We start from the raw sequence: 17,634 nt of genomic DNA on the forward strand, positions 1-17,634 counted from the left end.
CCACAAGTCTGGTTCATCCTTGGGAGCAATTTCCAAATGCCTGAAGGTACCACGTTCAGCTGTACAAACAACAGTAAGCAAGTATAAACACCATGGGACCACGCAGCCGTCACACCGCTCAAGAAGGAGATGCGTTCTGCCTTCATGACTTTTAAAAATCCAATCAGTTTTCCAAGTTGATTCAACGTCATCGCATTTAATTTGTTTGATATAATGACATGGAAAAAACATTGATTCCACCCGTTTTTGCCCAGTAGATCTAGCTACTTAAAAAGTGTAGGCTACCCCTCTGGTGTATTGTGTAACGTCTGCTTCCAACTCACTCTCAAACACGTAGATCCCCTGAACGCAGCTAACTCTCCAGATCCCGATCACCTGAATTCTGATCACCTGTTCACACACCTGTATGTCATTTTCACACACTATTTAGTTCAGTTCATTCACATGAATATTGACCACGAAGATTACACTTTTTCCATTCACTATAATGGGGGATCCCTTTTTCTGCTAACAATGCCTTCAGTTACCCACGAAAAAAATATATTTAATAATAAAACATTGCCTGCCTGCAGTACCGCGGTCGGCCTTGACCTTCCATGGATTCAATGCGAGGGGCCAGTTGTTCTCCCAGGTTTTGCTCCACATGTAGGCCTAATAACGTTTATCCAATGTTCTGTGCACAAAAATATCCCAAATTCTCTCTCATGGCATAAACTGATGGATGGTCTGATGCGCTCAAAGAAAAGTTTTTATTTAATCTTGGTTGTCACGCTATTTGTGGAATTATGTATAACTCATTTTTGCATAGAAATCGAATTATTCATTGAGATATAAATTAGATTCCACATTCAGTGCGACCGGACTCCTGCAGAATCCTATTGAATTTCCTCCTACTGGCTCTCTCGCTCACTCTCTCTTTTCTCTGAAACCCATGAGATCGAGCGTAGCCACTGCAGCTGCTATTCACATTTACGAGGTAATTGTTAATGAAAAGTCACTGCGCGCCATTATGTTGTCCGCAGGATCATTGTTCATTTTCCCATCGCCATTGAAAACTATATTGAGGACCCGAGTGTTGCTATTCATGATCTGTTGCCTGGTTACTAATAAAGGGGAAAATCACCCAGTGTATTGGCCAAGATGGGCCGCAAACCGGCCCTGTGTAACAATGCAACTTTTGTAAAAAGGCGTTAATACAAGTAAATGACGCTTGTTCAACAAAACATTAATGGACTTCTTCACGGTATAAGACTGCGAATGAGAGGGACCGCCTCAGCACTGCACTTTAACATGTGTGTGTTTTTGTTCCTGGGAAACTCAAAGCGATGTGTCCACTCCACACACACCAGCAAATACGTGGTTTATCTTCCCACTGAGAGGAAAATATCAACAGCTACTCTGTGTAGGACTAAGCAGTGTATATTAATTCCTGAAGTGTGATTTATTAATACTCATTTGATCTTCATTGTAATGAAAACGTACATGATTAATTGCCACATCAACATGACTTGAATGGGGCTGTCTGCAATAACTGCTGCTGGTTTATGTATATAGTTTCCTCACAACATGGGAGAGGGAACTTATTGCAGTGGGGCTCTTGGAGCTTTGTGGATTTCTAACATTCTTTTCACTCTGACGTTTTTAAGCGGGCAATTTGGTAACGGTCCCATTTGTTGCACCCGCTTTTTAACTGAAGCGGACAAAGCTGTAGGTAGTCCTGTCACCCCGAGCAGAATAAAAAGAATCAAAGGATTTTTCCCTTAAATGGACTAATTTTCTCCTTGAATTATGAAAGTAATGGCAAGGTAACAGCCTGTTCTCTGTACCTAACGGCTTAATTCCTGCTAAACCCTTCCACGTGGCTCGACTAGTCGTGGCAATTAGAGCTCATTATAGACTCATAAAGGATCTCATTTGTGGGATTACTTAATAGACAATGACATTTTATCTTGCAGAATTCTGGAAAAATAATATTGGAGCTAAGATGGTGTGATGAGGGCGCGCGCCACACATCATTCCGGCTGGTTTGTTCTCTCTCTCTCTTTCTTTCTTTCTTATCCTTCTCTTTCTGTATATCTTTCTTTCTTTCTTCTCTCTATATACATATCTTTCACTCTCACTCTCTCATTTGAAACCGTTCTCCGTACCTTAACAACCCAGAGCGCCTCTCGTGTCATACGCTGTGTTCACTTTATTATAGCAATTACAGTCTGCGTGACAGACGTGTTTGTTTTCTGTCATTTATTCCATCTTAAAGTCATATTCTAATTCGTTTAAAGATGCCAATTCAATTCGTATCAGCACTGGTCACCCACTGGTTGCTCCCCCAAATTAGCAGAAAAACATTAGCAGAAAAACACAGACAACGAATTGACCATGTTCCCTTCCCCTATATAGCTAATTTACACGTAGAACAAAACAGTTATAAACCCCACAAAAATATAAGTGTATGATCTTGGAGATATAGTTAAATTGGAAAATGTGCAGCCAACGTGGTGCTGTTTATAGTCAGTCCAGTTTGACCTCAATATTGTAATCCTTAAACTGAACTCTTGTAGCTTGTAGGCCTACTTATCCTTTGTTTGATCAAAAGGCTTAATGGATGTTTGCGCCCGTAATGTTTGCGCCATTAAAACTCGCAAAGGGCGCGCGCGGCTCGCCTTCCTGCGCTCTGTCTGGAGGTTCGAGGCGTTTGTCCGCAGATGAAAGTAGAAGTTAAACCCACTGGTGACTCACCCGCCTGGAGATCAAACTCGATAATTATTGTCACAAGATAAGGGATTAACATATTTCTGAAATAGCTGCCTGTTTACCCGGCAGAAACCCACCATAACAAACACTTTCTAATTGAATCCTAATAACTATCATATAGGCATTCATAATTCTTAAACGTTGGACCCGAAATCTTTACCGAAAGGACGCATGCAGTGTATGATTATATTGCAATTATTAGTCCGCGTAGTCACGAGATTTACAAGCTTAAATAGCATTTCCACAAATAAACTTTCACATATAATGTAGACGTACGCTTATTGTCACCATATACAAGGATTGGGCGATACAATTATGTTAATTATTCAGTAAATATCTAATCATAATTTGCTCAATAATGGGAATTTTGTAACAAAACGAATAACCGACACCAGAGGCATTAAGATGGTTTGGATCCCTGCTAAAAGAGAGCTCCTTGTTTACAGTGTTATGGACGATCAAGTCTGTGGTTATACAGTACCAGAATTATAATTCGTTTGGAAATTTCACCCATAGCTCTAAGGCAACTGCTCACATTCTAGAAGATAATGCGGCTTTTTTGTATCTCAGTTTGCTGAGAGCTATATTTCGAGACTGACGATTGATATGATGATAGAGGTTGATATGGTGGTTGGGGCTTTTCAACTCCAATAGGCTATTTCAGATGTTTGTAATTAAGTTTTACCTATAGACCTACTCTTATATGAATAGATGTAACCTATCGGTCAAGTTCACCTTTGAATCGAGCGTGAACAGGTGTAGGCCCTACAGCCAATTTTTGGGGAAACATTGCAGATGTGCGCACTATTCAAATCAAATTGTATTGGTCACATACACGTGGTTAGCATATGTTATTGTATTGGTCACATACACATGGTTAGCATATGTTATTGGGAGTGTAACGAAATGGGTCACCCATGCGTCACCAAGGCAGCGGATGATACTAGAGAAATATTACTTTGCTAACTAACTTTCACACAATCACATTATGTTTTTGTGTGACTTGTTATTAACATGGCTTTTCATTTGTGGTAAAATTAGCGAATGTGGAGATTTTGATTGGAAGTTCTCTGAGGCATCACGTGGTTTTGCAGAAGAGCACACTGAGCCGGGTGCGCACGTGGGTGACGCTAGGGCCAGCCCTCTCCGGGGTCCCTTTTGTTTAACTATCAAACATAAGCACCTTCCGAGATCCCGAGGGCTTCAGATGACAAAACGGCCAACTTCTTGTGCAAGGATCAATACTGACCGCCTATCGTTCTGCAGCCATGTCTAGGTCATTTTATGTCGACTCTTTGATTATCAAGGACACGGTGCGACCCATACCTCTTAACGAGCATCCCCGACAAGACTTCCTCTTCCCCATCAGCATGCACTCGCCCACCATGATGACGGTCACCGCGCCAGTGTGTCCGTCCAGGAAAAGCGGCACTTTCTGCGTCTGCCCGCTTTGCGTCACGTCCCACCTCCACTCTCCCCGCAGCGGCATTTCGATGCTGAAGAGTCAGTTCCCGAGAGCGGAGCCCCAATATTGTCAGAGGATATCAAACCACCAACAGTCTCCGCCACTGGCGCACCCGTCTGCACGACCTGTCTGCACGCCTGTCTACAAGCCCATGTACAGCGTCACAGACCCCATGAGTTACCACTGTCTCTCCATAGGTAAGAAGACTATGTGCTCTCTGACCACCTGTATCTGCAATATAACAACCTGTCAATTCAACCTTTGAAATTAGAGCGACACATTTTAATTGAACCACTACATAATGTTTGTTAGTTCGTTAGTCTATCCAATTACGTACAGTAAAACCAATGCAATGTATTGCATAAAACATGTACTGCAGTGTTAGAAATTTGGAATAGAACTATAATGTTTGGCTAAATTGTTGTCCTGTCTCCATCAGGCGCCTCTGAGAGCAGTCACATCCAGAATGGCAAGAGAATGCGCACGGCTTTCACCAGCACACAACTATTGGAACTGGAGAGGGAGTTCTCCTCCAACATGTATCTTTCCAGGCTCAGAAGAATTGAAATAGCAACTTATCTGAACCTCTCGGAGAAACAGGTGAAAATCTGGTTCCAGAACCGGAGGGTGAAACACAAGAAGGAGGGAAAGGGCACACAGAGGAGCGCGCACAACGGTTGTAAGTGCGCAAGCGGTCACATGGATTACCCAAGGTCTGAGGACGAGGAATCTCTATCCCCTGCATCAGCGTCAGGGGAGAAACATATCTCCCCAGTCTGAGGGCATCTCAGACTGTCACTGCACAGACTTCCATTACACTACTGGCACTTAGTCTACCATGGTGCATCACGAATTCTGCAACACCAGACGACCTCCGGGCCATGAGATGCTACTTTCAGTCTGAGAAGAAGTACTGGAAATATCCTTGGTTTCCCCTGGTTAAATGATGTAGGCCTATTTGTATGTTCATTTTATGTTAACTGTGAATACATGTTTTATTTGTTGAAACATTAAAAAAAACAAGTGACGTTAAATCCTTCAGGGTTCAACCCAACGTCAAACGTCAGTTGTACATCCTCAGTGGTTGTCATACAATACTTGATATCATTCTTATCAGTGTAAAGATGATGGCCGTTGATCCACTCTGTTTCATTTCTTATTTTCCCACGTGAAATTGTATGTACATAGTAGACTATGTGTATATAATATGTATATTTGTATTTATTCTAATAAAACATTGGTGAGTTGTATCTCAGACAAAAGATTTGTATTTTAAGGGTTGGCATGGTGGATCTCTGATGCAATCCTAACAGGCATATTGCAATCCCTTAGCATATTTGTAAAGCTTTGGGTTTGATATATTTGTCAAGAAATCGATGTTTTGTCTGTATTTTATTTAATATAATAATTACACGCATTTTATCATGAGACCATTTCAAAGAGCATATTGGACGTCATCACAGGCAGGTGACCAGAGACGCTAAAATGAACAGTATCAGATTCCCATCCACGTTAACCTTAATTTACACCCTGAGGAAGATACTCTAGTACAGGGATCATCAACTATTCAGTCACGGGCTGATTTGTTTTCTTGAGTGGATGGTCGTGGGAACATAATTAAGAATGTGTAGATTGCAAATTGACCACAAGAAACGCAAACAGAATGTTTGATTAAAACACAACCATTGCTAACATTTGTATGTGATGACGTCTCTCTATTAAGCGTGGGAATACTTGGGAACAGATTTCCAAAATTAAAATAACTTGGAGCTGATTGTCTTGTTTTTAGCCTTTTTTCCCTTTTTTTTAATACTTAGGAACAGTTTCCCCAAATTAAAATCGATTGGAGCTGATTTATAGTCTTTATATTCTATTTCTTTGCTCAGAAAACTTGGGGGGCCAAATAAAACTACCCGAGGGCTGCCAGTTGGGAAACCCTCCATTATGTACACTGAGTATACAAAACATTATGAACACCTGCTCTTTCCATCTCATAGACTGACCAGGTGAATCCAGGTGAAAGCTATGATCCCTTATTGATGTCACTTGTTAAATCCACTTCAATCAGTGTAGGTGAAGGGGAGGAGCCAGGTTATATAAGGATTTTTAAGCCTTGAGACAATTGAGGCATGTATGTGTACCATTCAGAGGGTGAATGGGAAAGACAAAACATTTGAGTGCCTTTGAACGGGTATGGTAGTAGGTGCAAGGTGCACCGGTTTGTGTCAAGAACTGTTTTGTACACTCGGTGTAATCTATACTCATTTTAAGAAGATCAAGAATAGATGGTTTAAAATTCTTAAAAATGTCAGTATGTTCCTTGGACTAGGGTATGCAGTGTCCATCCCACAGGGGGGTGCTCCTACTCGGGTTAACCATGTTATTGTGTCCCTCTCTGAGGAGGTTGATAATGAGTTCATTCACTGTTAATGAACTATACTGGCACTTAATGAGAGTTCACTTGTCTATACTTAACAACTCTCTCGCTCACTCAGTCACTCACTCATTCACTCACACACATTCTCATCAACCCCCTCCCATTATAAAAAATATAAGACACATTTTAAAAAATGGCAAATTATGATATAAAGCATTAGAGAAAACTAACATGTAACCTAAACTGACCTATTTCAACTCAGACTCAAATACATAGGCAGGCCTAAGCCTAATATAATTTCAAATTGGTCATCTGAAATTGAACAAAAGCCTAAATAAATATGTTTGTTATATTTCCATTTAAGTAGACCTACATTCGTTATTAATTATTTTTTCATTATTATTATTATTATTATTAACACCACCATTATTATTACGTTATTATTGATATCTGGGCTTTATTTGAACAGTAGCTACATAAAGTACTAGGCCTATAATTGACCCTGACTACAACGCCCTGTCCGGTTAAGCCCCGGGATAATAGACATTTACATTTACGTCATTTAAGAGACACTCTTATCCAGAGCGACGTAGAGTTAGTGCATTCATCTTAAACTAGCTAGGCCTCTATCGTCCATGTTATGTTGCTTGTCCAAACGGAGTTTAATTGCTGTTTCAGTCCCACGTTGGCTGATTATGCTGCAATTCCTTCGAAACCACAGAACAAGGATACATAGAACTGGGCAAAGGCTTTGACAGGTTAGATTGTCCTGCCTTGGGACTCGCATTTAGCAGTGGACCCCCGACGGCTGCAGACTCTGAGGGCTTTGAAGAGACAGCTACAGGGTTCCTCGGAGGGCGAGAGAACGATTTGGTCACTGTTTCATTAAGCACTATTTGAACCTTTCAGTTTATGGTAAATTGAGGGGGCACGCTGTAAATGGAAGGATTACGTAGGAAAGGCGATAGGAAATGATCTAACGGTTAATTTAAATCGTCTGAGTCGACGTTTGGGGTACATTCCTAATTGAGAAGGGAAGCAGGTGAAGTTTTGGTCCCACGCAGGTCCATTCAGACCAGGAATAAATGGTCTCTTTTCACATCCCGCTGGTGATCATATATTATTGAGGGAAAGCCACCTAATGAATATATATTGACGTTCCTATTAATCGAATTAGAGTTCACCCCTTGCAGGTGTGAGAGTGAAAGACCACCGGCCCATTAAAACTGATTAACAAAGGAACTGCCGTTTTGAGAAAGTCTCCCCCTTTTCAGACCGACGGCCCTGACCTCGAACTGTCAGTCCACTATAATAGCCTGAAGCTCATGTTTATTATACCTTCAGGCCATGGAAAGACTATCTGGGGAGACAAACGAAACTCTCAAAAACCCCATCACAGTCGTGTAAGCCAGTCCAGTTATTGGCTACAATCAAAGAAAAGGAATAGCATGAAGCAGTTGTGTAAATTCCTGTGGCATTACTTTTAAAAAATTGCATATTGGCCTAAATCATAAACCGTGATAAACCGTTTTCTCTTTGCCCGTGGAAACCTCTGCTTTGGTCATGAATCTGCAAGTAAACTTTGAATTGATTTGGATTTTTGATTTGAAGTACAATTCTGGCACTCGATAAATGTGACAACCCTCTCTTCTGAGTCCAAGGCCTTCGAGTGACCACGAATCATCCTGCCCTGCGTAGCCTATAGGGGCCAGGAGTGTCCTGTGAGGAGCTTGCTTGTTTCAAATGGTGATGAAACTGTGAATTCTGGACACTGTCCCATCAATGCTGTCATTGGTGACTTAGTCTAGTGGTATCCCGGTCACCACACAATATGTGCCAGTAACTTTTGCCATGCTCTTCATAATATGCCTTTTCTAAAGTGTCCATTCATTTGTGGATTAGAGTTGCCTCTTATCATTTAGTGGCTGAATTAATTAATATAGCTCTACAAAACAGAGGACAATGAACTGAATATGATGATATCGATTAAATACATTTCAGAAAGACCCAATTGCAGACCACTGCAACATAATAATGATAACACCTTATTTTGCAGAGTGATGTACTTTAGCTCAAGTGACTTATGAATAACTCTACCACCAGAATAGAGATGTCATAGGCCAATTGTTATATTCAGTTGTATTATGATCATAATGGCACATTTCTTTGTGTGTGTGTGTGTGTGTGTGTGTGTGTGTGTGTGTGTGTGTGTGTGTGTGTGTGTGTGTGTGTGTGTGTGTGTGTGTGTGTGTGTGTGTGTGTGTGTGTGTGTGTGTGTGTGTGTGTGTGTGTATAACATAATTACTAATCACTGCCCTACACTGAAAAAAGTAAAAGTTCTTCAATGGTTTTTCCTTGACTGATAAAGAACCTTTGAGTTAAGTGTCGGGTTCTTGACATGGCATCTAAGGTTCTTATGAATTCTAAAAGGTTCTTGAAATGTATGGAAGCCTGCAGATGTGTCCCTTTCATAGCACACAGCAAAATGGCCAGTGTTAACTTGATTTTTCAGTTGAACATTTCTAGTGTTGAATCAATAGTTAAATTAACACTGTAAAGAGTTAAATTAACACACAGTGGTGTAAAATAACCCCAGTGTTGGTGTTAATAACCAGAGTTGAACCAAAATCGCAACCATCATTACCATACAGGTAACTGCCAAAATAATGAAATTACTTGAGTAAATAATGGATACAAAGTATAATGAAAGCAGGTGCTTCTACACAGGTGTGGTTCCTAAGTTAATTAAACAATTAATATCCCATCATGCTTAGGATCATGTATAAAAATGCTGAGCAGGCCATTATTTTGGCTACCATGGCTATTCCCCTATCGGATGACAATGCCCCCATCCACAGGGCATGAGTGGTCACTGAATGGTTTGATGAGAATGAAAACGATGTAAATCATATGCCATGGCTGTCTCAGTCATCAGCTCTCGACCTAATTGAACACTTATAGGAGATTTTGGAGTGCGCCTGAGACAGATTTTTCCACCATCATCAACAAAACCTACAAGCTCTCACAGTCTCACATCAGAATTAGACGTTCATCCATGTTTCTCAAACATCAATATTCGAAGTGTTTAAGGTTAAGGTTAGGCATTAACTCTGAATGGTTAAGGTAAGGGTTAAGGTTTGGGATAGGCTTAAAAAAATATATAAAAAACATTTTTCTATCCCTGTACTCAAACTTTGGAATGCTTATGGCTATCGCCATCCCTGTCAACTCCCTAGCAAAACCAAAACGTACTTGAAGATAACAGCGCTCACTGTTGCCCCTAGTGGCCAGTTTCCACGCCCTCTCCCGACGTGACCTGGCTGAACAAAATACCAAATTATGGAATTCCTCATGGAAGAATGATGTCGCATCCCTCCGATAGAATTCCAGACACTTGTAGAATCTATGCCAAGGTGCAGTGAAGCTGTTCTGGCTCGTGGTGGCCCAACGCCCTATTAAGACACTTTATGTTGGTGTTTCCTTTATTTTGGCAGTTACCTGTATTTCCCAGCATGCTCTATTGTAGGTTGATTTTTAGAATTCTTTGTTTAAATATCTTTGTTTTTGCATGCACATTGATTGAGTACTTAATCTTATGCTACTTAAATATATATATATAAAAAAAAAAAATACTATTCCAATCTGTTACATGGATTTATTGCACCCGCTACTGAAATGGTTGCTCCAGTTTATATATTTAAGGTAGTCTCTTGTAATAGATTTCAGCTCTGGCAGTCATTAAGAAGGCAGGTTGCGGGTGAATAAAAATTCCAAACGCTGGCTGTCCACACTCTGGCTGGATCCCAATAGGATTAAAAGAGCCATCCCATTTATGGTTCTTCAGAGATCCTAAAATGGTTCCCCTATCACTCTCAATAACCTGGTTCCAACTTGCAACTTTATTTTTAAGAGTGTACTTACATATGTTCCCAGTTGTTCCATAAATGGAGATGGTGTTATTTTATCAGCTAAGCCAGTCATGGTGAATGACAGCTTTACATACAGTATTTACAAAGGAAATAAATTAAACACCCCTTTGATTACGAAAGGTGGATGAAGTAGCCCTACATTTCATGCAACAAGTCATAGTGAACAGTTATTCGTTTAGTGTCAGTCACGTGACTAGGGTCAGGTATGCACTCATAAGTGCACTCCAGGTTGTGGCCTCACTTGAAGGATATATTGCAGGGACGTACATAAACGTCCTAAACATTATCGCTGGGGGAAATTTGCTCAATAATGGATACCTCGGGTATTTATGATGGTGGGCGCTTCCAACGGCCGTCACCGGAGGAGTATGACTCTAACCCTCCCTCCTGCCGCTACAGCTGTGACACCGAGCAGGTACGGATCCCCATTCCCGCTTGTGCCTCTGTCGAACACCAGAGTAAGGGGACTTTACTGCCCTACGATCTACCTCCCTGTCAGTACTCGAGCCCTGTTCAGACCCAGACCCAGGACCAGGAATACATGACAGGCCAGGGTCGTGTACCGGACGACTACCATCCAGGAGACGGCCCAGTAGTGGGGGGAGAGTTCCTGGGACACTTGCCATTCTCCTGGATGAGGAGCTCCAGAGTTCACTCGTATCAATCACTCCCAGGTGAGCAGGCTACTTTGGGGCTACTTCATTATTACAATATTTTTTTTTATCTGCTTGTCATAATTGTGAAATTGTTCTCTATTGATTTTTATTAGGCCTACACTTATGTTTTGAATCGATTTTGTGTCTGACAGGTGAAATTAAATGAGAGATGAGGGAGCAGAGCAAAGGTTTCACAAGGCATCAGAACTAGGCCTAACCTATAATAAATAGGGTTAAAGTATAACAGTAAAAATGCATACAAATCGAGATAAATTAACTGAAAAAAAATAGCTACACTCCTTGTAACCTTTTATAGTCTTTTTTAAGGTGGTCATTCCGAGAACCCAGACCAACACAAGCGGAGCCGCACCGCGTACAGCCGGGCTCAGTTATTGGAGCTGGAGAAGGAGTTCCTCTTTAACAAGTATATCTCCAGGCCTCGCAGATATGAACTGGCCACCACACTCAACCTGACGGAGAGACATATTAAAATCTGGTTCCAGAACCGGCGGATGAAGTGGAAAAAAGAAGAAACGAAAAAAATTAATCTGACCACCACGAACCGGAGACTTCCAATAACAATTTCTAAAACGTTTGGAGCAGCATATGACCCTGGGTTTGAAAACCATGCCGGATAATTTTTTGCTCTTGCCTTTTAAATCATATACTGTATGTCCTTAAACTTTATAGCCTACGTTAGGCCTATTCCGAGGTTCAATGAACAGTTTACAATTTGAAGTTGCGAGCTATTAAGTTATTTATACAGTTAATGTGCACATCTAAGTAATATGTTAAGTAGTTGCCACATTGATTTAAAATATCTCACATTTGAATTAAAATGGATAAAATCACCCATTTGTTTCACTCGGAATTTATTGTCTAATTTATTTTAGACATACAACAGTTTACATAAATTAATCACTTGTTTACTGGGTTCTAAACTTGCATGATAAAAGCATGATAGACCTACATTAATTAATTATCCATGTATGATATGAATCAATGAATGATTGTGTTGAATAGATTGAAGTCGAAATTGGAAGAATATCCATATTCTGAGGCAACTTGGTCTCAGAGCATTTCGTATTATTCTGTACATAAATCACAAACACTCCATTTAGTATATGTTACGTTTTATATGGTATGTATTCATTTGTGGATGTCCATCACCCATTTCATATGATATGTTACGAATTGCAATTCATATTATATGTTACGAATTTTCACAACATACTACATGTTATGAATTTGCAAAATGTATGATATGTTAAGCATTCTAGCTAGGTGGCTAGGTGGGTAACATTAGCTCGCTGACTAATGTTAGCTAGGCTAGGGGTTAGGGTTAAAGTTAGGGTTGTTTAGGAGTTAGATTAAATGGTTAAGTTTAGGGTTGGGGGAAGGGTTAGCTAAAAGGGTTAAGGTTAGGGGAAGGGTTAGCTAAAAGGGTTAAGGTTAGGGGAAGAGTTAGCTAACAGGGTTAAGGTTAGGGGAAGAGTTAGCTAAAAGGGCTAAGGTTAGGGGAAGGGTTAGCTAAAAGGGTTATGGTTAGGGGAAGAGTTAGCTAACAGGGTTAAGGTTAGGGGAAGAGTTAGCTAACAGGGTTAAGGTTAGGGGAAGAGTTAGCTAACAGGCTAAGTAGTTGCAAAGTAGATCAAAAGTAGTAAGTAGTTGAAAAGTTGCTAATTAGCGAAAATGTTAAAGTTGTCCGTGATAAGATTCAAACTGGCAACCTTTGGGTTGCTTGATGTTTGCGTTATATGTTGGGAAATGCCTTCAAAACTAGCCACTAGGGGCAGCAATGAGTGCCATTACCATCAAGTGGGCAGGGGTGGTGGAGGGCGCTATCCCATGACTCTGGTTCAGAAGGTTGTGTGATCGATCCCCAGGCAGGTTACCCATGATACAACTCAGTATTCTATGTCCATCCATGTTTAAAGGACATTGTGAGATGAAATGGAAACCAGACACTAGGGTCAACTGTGAGTGCTGTTACCTTCAAGTAGGCATGGTGGATGGGTGCAAGCATCTGCCTATGGTTGCATATTTGAATCAAGCAATAGACAGTTGTTTTTGATATTTTTGTTTTAAGCCTATCCCAAACCCTTACCTTAGTCATTCAGAGTTAATGCCTAACCTTAACCTTGGAACGATTCAGAGAAGAAGCCCAAACACTTTGACTTTTGACATTTGGAATTTGATGTTTCAGAAACATGGATGAATGTCAAAATCTGACATGAGACTGTGATAGCTTGTTGCACTCCTAGTCGTGGACACTGGTTTGTTATTTTTGGTTTTAACCCAAACCTTAACCCTTACATGCTGACCAGACCGCCCAAGATGTGTGTGCAAGCGTTGCAAAATAAATGTACACATACATGTTATTCAGTCATTTAATCCAAACTGCTTGTGCGTGTCAACAGGCGTCTTCGTAGCCAGGTGCTAAAATAGAACTTGGGATAAAACTTGGTTCTATTTTAGACACTTGACACGCTCCAAGTCCCGCCTCTCACATCTACTCCTTGGTTTTAGGAGCATATACCCACATGGGTGATTGAAAGGGGCGGCAGGTAGCCTTGTGGTTAGAGCATTCGACTAGTAACTGAAAGGTTGCAAGATCGAATCCCCGAGCTGACAAGGTAAAAATCTGTTGTTCTACCCCTGACCAAAGGCAGTTAACCCACTGTTCCTAGGCTGTCATTGAAAATAAGAATTTGTTCTTAACAATTTTTATAAACCTGCGGCTAAAGATAACAAAATACCTTTTCAAAATGAAGAACAATGCATATTGCAACATTTTCTCTTTCAGGGCCCTGTCATAGCCTAACTCAGAGAAAGTGAAAAGAAGAAAAAGGGACCAGCAGGATGATGGCAAATACCCAGAACAAGTATGACTCCCCCCCGAGTTTGAACAAACAATTAAGTCACTGTGTCACCTCCACTGTTTGTGCAAATGCAGGTTGCTCAGCAACACTCATCAACACAAATCAACACAACCAAGCGACTTTACTTTCAGCCTATAGGGGTTGGATTAAATACATGGTATTTTTGTAAAATCCTGGGCTATTTTTAAACATCAATGTTAGCTGATATGAAAATGTAATTCTTTGACGTTTTGGGGTCGATTTTGCATCAGGACTATATTCGTTTTTAGCAGGTTCCCTTGTAAATTGAAGTTCAGTTATTCAAATCTCTATTTGACTCATTCATTGTGTACTCTGAGGTCATCTGGACCAACCTTTTAAGCTAAATATGACGTATGCACAAGTCATTTTCATGTTGTTAGAATACTAAGATAAGGATATTTGTGTTTGAATGGGAGTGGAATGGAATGGGCTGCACCTTTTGGGTGCGGACCACTGTGTGAAACGACGAGAAAGCCCCTACAGTCGCAAGGGCGCGTTTCAGCAAGCTAGACAGCGCTCGAGGGGACAGATAACCCTATACCATGCAATGACCACTGAATATGCTCTAGAGACAGTAGACTATGCCTAATCTTACGGAAAAGCTATGTGTTTCAATGTCTGAAAGTGAAGTTGCATTGCTGATTGAAACAGCCTAAGATTAGACGAGTTTTGTTAGTCTATCTACGAATTACCTTGCTTAAAGCGGCAGTCAGCAGTTGAAACAATAACAAAGAGCGTCCCCGCCCCTGTATCGGTAAAAATCTGAGGGACGGGGTCAGAGAAATGTTACAACTCTCAAATTCATAGACAGAGCTCTGGATGTAAGGACTGACCAACCATGATATCAAAATTATAGTTTAAACCATGTTTTTAAGTTATGTAGTATCTGTTTAAATGTACTTTGTTAACAAACATTGGAGTAAAACAAACTTATATTTTGGTTTCTGTTGGGGTGCGACACTTGAACTAAGCTAATTTATAAGTTATATTCTTCAATAATCAATGGGTAAGCAACTACATATCATTCATTTCTAAGTCCAAGAATGAATGTAGCAACTGCAGATTGCTCCTCTGACATTACGTTTTAAGATGGCAATGTCGATTTCAACAGGGTATGTATCTTCACATTTCTGTGGTGATTAAGATATATATTTTTGGCCTATCCTAATTCAAAATATGCAGATGTATGCCTTAATTGACATGTATTCTGCCCAGGGGCAACACAAATATCCATTTGACCTTATATATCACTGATTAGGACCTTTCATATAGCTCTATATAACAATGTTTTTGTCTTTATATAGCCTAAGTAGTGCAATCTCTTTGGAACTTAGAGGGCTCTCCTAAACTGCTGTTTAGAAGTCTCACATGGCACATCCATAGATAGCTTATTCCTATTCATTTCTATGGGTTTACAGTATTATAGGCTATTGAAACTGTCATTTTGACTGATGCTGGGTTCAGACACTAAAACAGGTCTGGAAAAACAGTTTGGGGTCAATTATTGACCAAAAAGCCTCCAGTTAAAACCAAAACCATTTGAATGCCCCCTTGTGGATGCTTGCTTCTCAGTGGAAGTAGGCTACAGGTAACTGACAAAATAAAGGAAACACGAGTAAATGAGGGGTACAAAGTACATTGAAAGCAGCTGCTTCCACACTGCTGTGGTTCCTGAGTTATTTAAGCAATTAACATTCCATCATGCTTAGGGTCATGTATGAAAATGCCCAGTTGCCCATTATTTTGGCTACCATGGCTAGAAGAGAGCTCAGTGACTTTGAAAGTGGGGTCTCAAAGGACCATTGGGGGTTTAAAGGGTGCGAATGTGTGTGTTTCTGTGTGTCAGTCACCAGATCTCAAGAGATTCTCGAGCAGTGCCTGAGACAACATTTTCCACCACCATAAAAAAAAAAAAAAATGTAATTCCTCATGGAAGAATGGTGTCGCATCCATCCAAAAGAGTTCCAGACACTTGTAGAATCTATGCCAAGGCGCATTGAAGCTGTTCTGGCGCGTGGTGGCCCAACGCCTTATAACGACACTTTATGTTGGTGTTTCCTTTATTTCACAGTATGCAATCTTTTCTTGTTGGCAGTCAATAAATGTTATCATCCTGATCCCCAGTTGGTTATTGGGCGACACAATTCATGAATTACATTTCCAAATTATTACTATATACCAGGGGTCCACAAACTTTTTCACCTAGGCCCCATCATTGGGGAACATCTGTAATTTTTCAGGTTTAATAAAGCTTATATCCTCGAATTCCATAGGCCTACATTTAGCCATGGCATGGATTTTTTTCTTCATTTTTAAAGCTCATTCCCTGCAATTCTACACACTTTTCCATGGGTTGGAGAGAAGATTTTGCAGTTTTAAAGGTTATTTCTTGCAATTGTACACTTTTGCCATGTCTTATGTGTGTTCGGTGTGATATCTGAGTAACTCAAACATTACAACAAAATCAATGGGCTAAAACACCTATCTCAAAAACAGCTGACATAAGCCAGTTGATCTAGACATTTCTGAAAAGTTATAAATAGCTCTCTAAGGTCTGCAATGACTGACATGACAAGAGGAACTGATGATGCACTATCCAATTTAGAAATTGCACCTTGTGCATTGTACTATTACAAATGTCCAGAGTAAGTTGAAAGTCTGATTGAGTTCCTTAAATAAACTTAAAACGTGTATTATTTATTTTAACTCCGGGCCCCGTTCTGACCATGCCCCACAGTTTGGGAAACACTGCTACAGTATACACTGAGTATACAAAACATTAAGAACACCTTCTCTTTCCATGACAGACGGACCAGGTGAATCCAGATGAAAGCTATGATCCTTTATTGATGTCACTTGTTAAATCTACTTCATTCAGTGTAGATGAAGGGGAGGAGACAGGTTAAAGAAGGATTTTTAACCCTTGAGACAATTGAGACATGGATCGTGTATGTGTGCCATTCAGAGGCTGGGGTATTTTTTGGGGGGTATTTTTTGGGGTATCTGTACTTTATTCTACTATTTATATTTTGAGCTACTTTTACTTCACTACATTCCTAAACAAAATGATGTACTTTTTAGTCCTTACATTTTCCCTGACACCCAAAGTTACTTGTTACATTTTGAACGCTTAGCAGGACAGGAAAATGGTCCAATTCACAATCTTATCAAGAGAACATCCCTGGTCTTCCCTACTGCCTCTGATCTGGCGGACTCACTAAACACATGCTTAATTTGTAAATGATGTCTAAGTGTTGGAGCATGCCCCTGGCTATCCGTAAATGTAAAAAATAAAATAAAATAAAAAAATGGTTCTGTTTGGTTTGCTTAATATAAGGAATTTGAAATGATTCATACGTTTGATTCTTAAGTATATTTTATCAATTACATTTACTTTTGATATTAAAGTATATTGAAAACCAAATACTTTTAGACTTATACTCAAGAAAGATTTTACTGGGTGACTTTCACTTTTACTTTTGAGAATTTCAATAAGCATTTTTCTACGGCTGGCCATGCTTTCCACCTGGCTACCCCTACCCCGGTCAACAGC

General features: G+C 40.2%; 1 protein-coding gene and 1 pseudogene across 1 annotated transcript; both read left to right on the forward strand.

The window, feature by feature from the left end:
• The first annotated feature begins 3,906 nt into the window (after positions 1 to 3,906).
• LOC139577834 (GS homeobox 2-like) lies at positions 3,907 to 5,466 on the forward strand. The gene is made up of 2 exons (XM_071404997.1): positions 3,907 to 4,413; positions 4,656 to 5,466. Exons 1-2 carry the CDS (start codon positions 4,020 to 4,022, stop codon positions 4,994 to 4,996), a joined length of 735 nt encoding a protein of 244 aa, XP_071261098.1. The 5' UTR covers positions 3,907 to 4,019; the 3' UTR covers positions 4,997 to 5,466.
• Positions 5,467 to 10,784: 5,318 nt separating this feature from the next.
• Positions 10,785 to 11,885, forward strand: LOC139577835 (pancreas/duodenum homeobox protein 1-like; annotated as a pseudogene).
• The last annotated feature ends 5,749 nt before the right edge of the window (positions 11,886 to 17,634 follow it).

The sequence above is a fragment of the Salvelinus alpinus genome, chromosome 6 (assembly GCF_045679555.1).
Source record: "Salvelinus alpinus chromosome 6, SLU_Salpinus.1, whole genome shotgun sequence".
NCBI classification, from domain to species: Eukaryota; Metazoa; Chordata; class Actinopteri; order Salmoniformes; family Salmonidae; genus Salvelinus; species Salvelinus alpinus.

What these genes read in the sequence shown, in the direction of transcription:
- LOC139577834 (XM_071404997.1), top strand. Translation starts at nt 4,020, where the DNA reads ATGTCTAGGTCATTTTATGTCGACTCTTTGATTATCAAGGACACGGTG. An exon ending in TTACCACTGTCTCTCCATAG is followed by an intron (nt 4,414 to 4,655) that starts GTAAGAAGACTA and finishes TGTCTCCATCAG; the next exon opens with GCGCCTCTGAGAGCAGTCAC.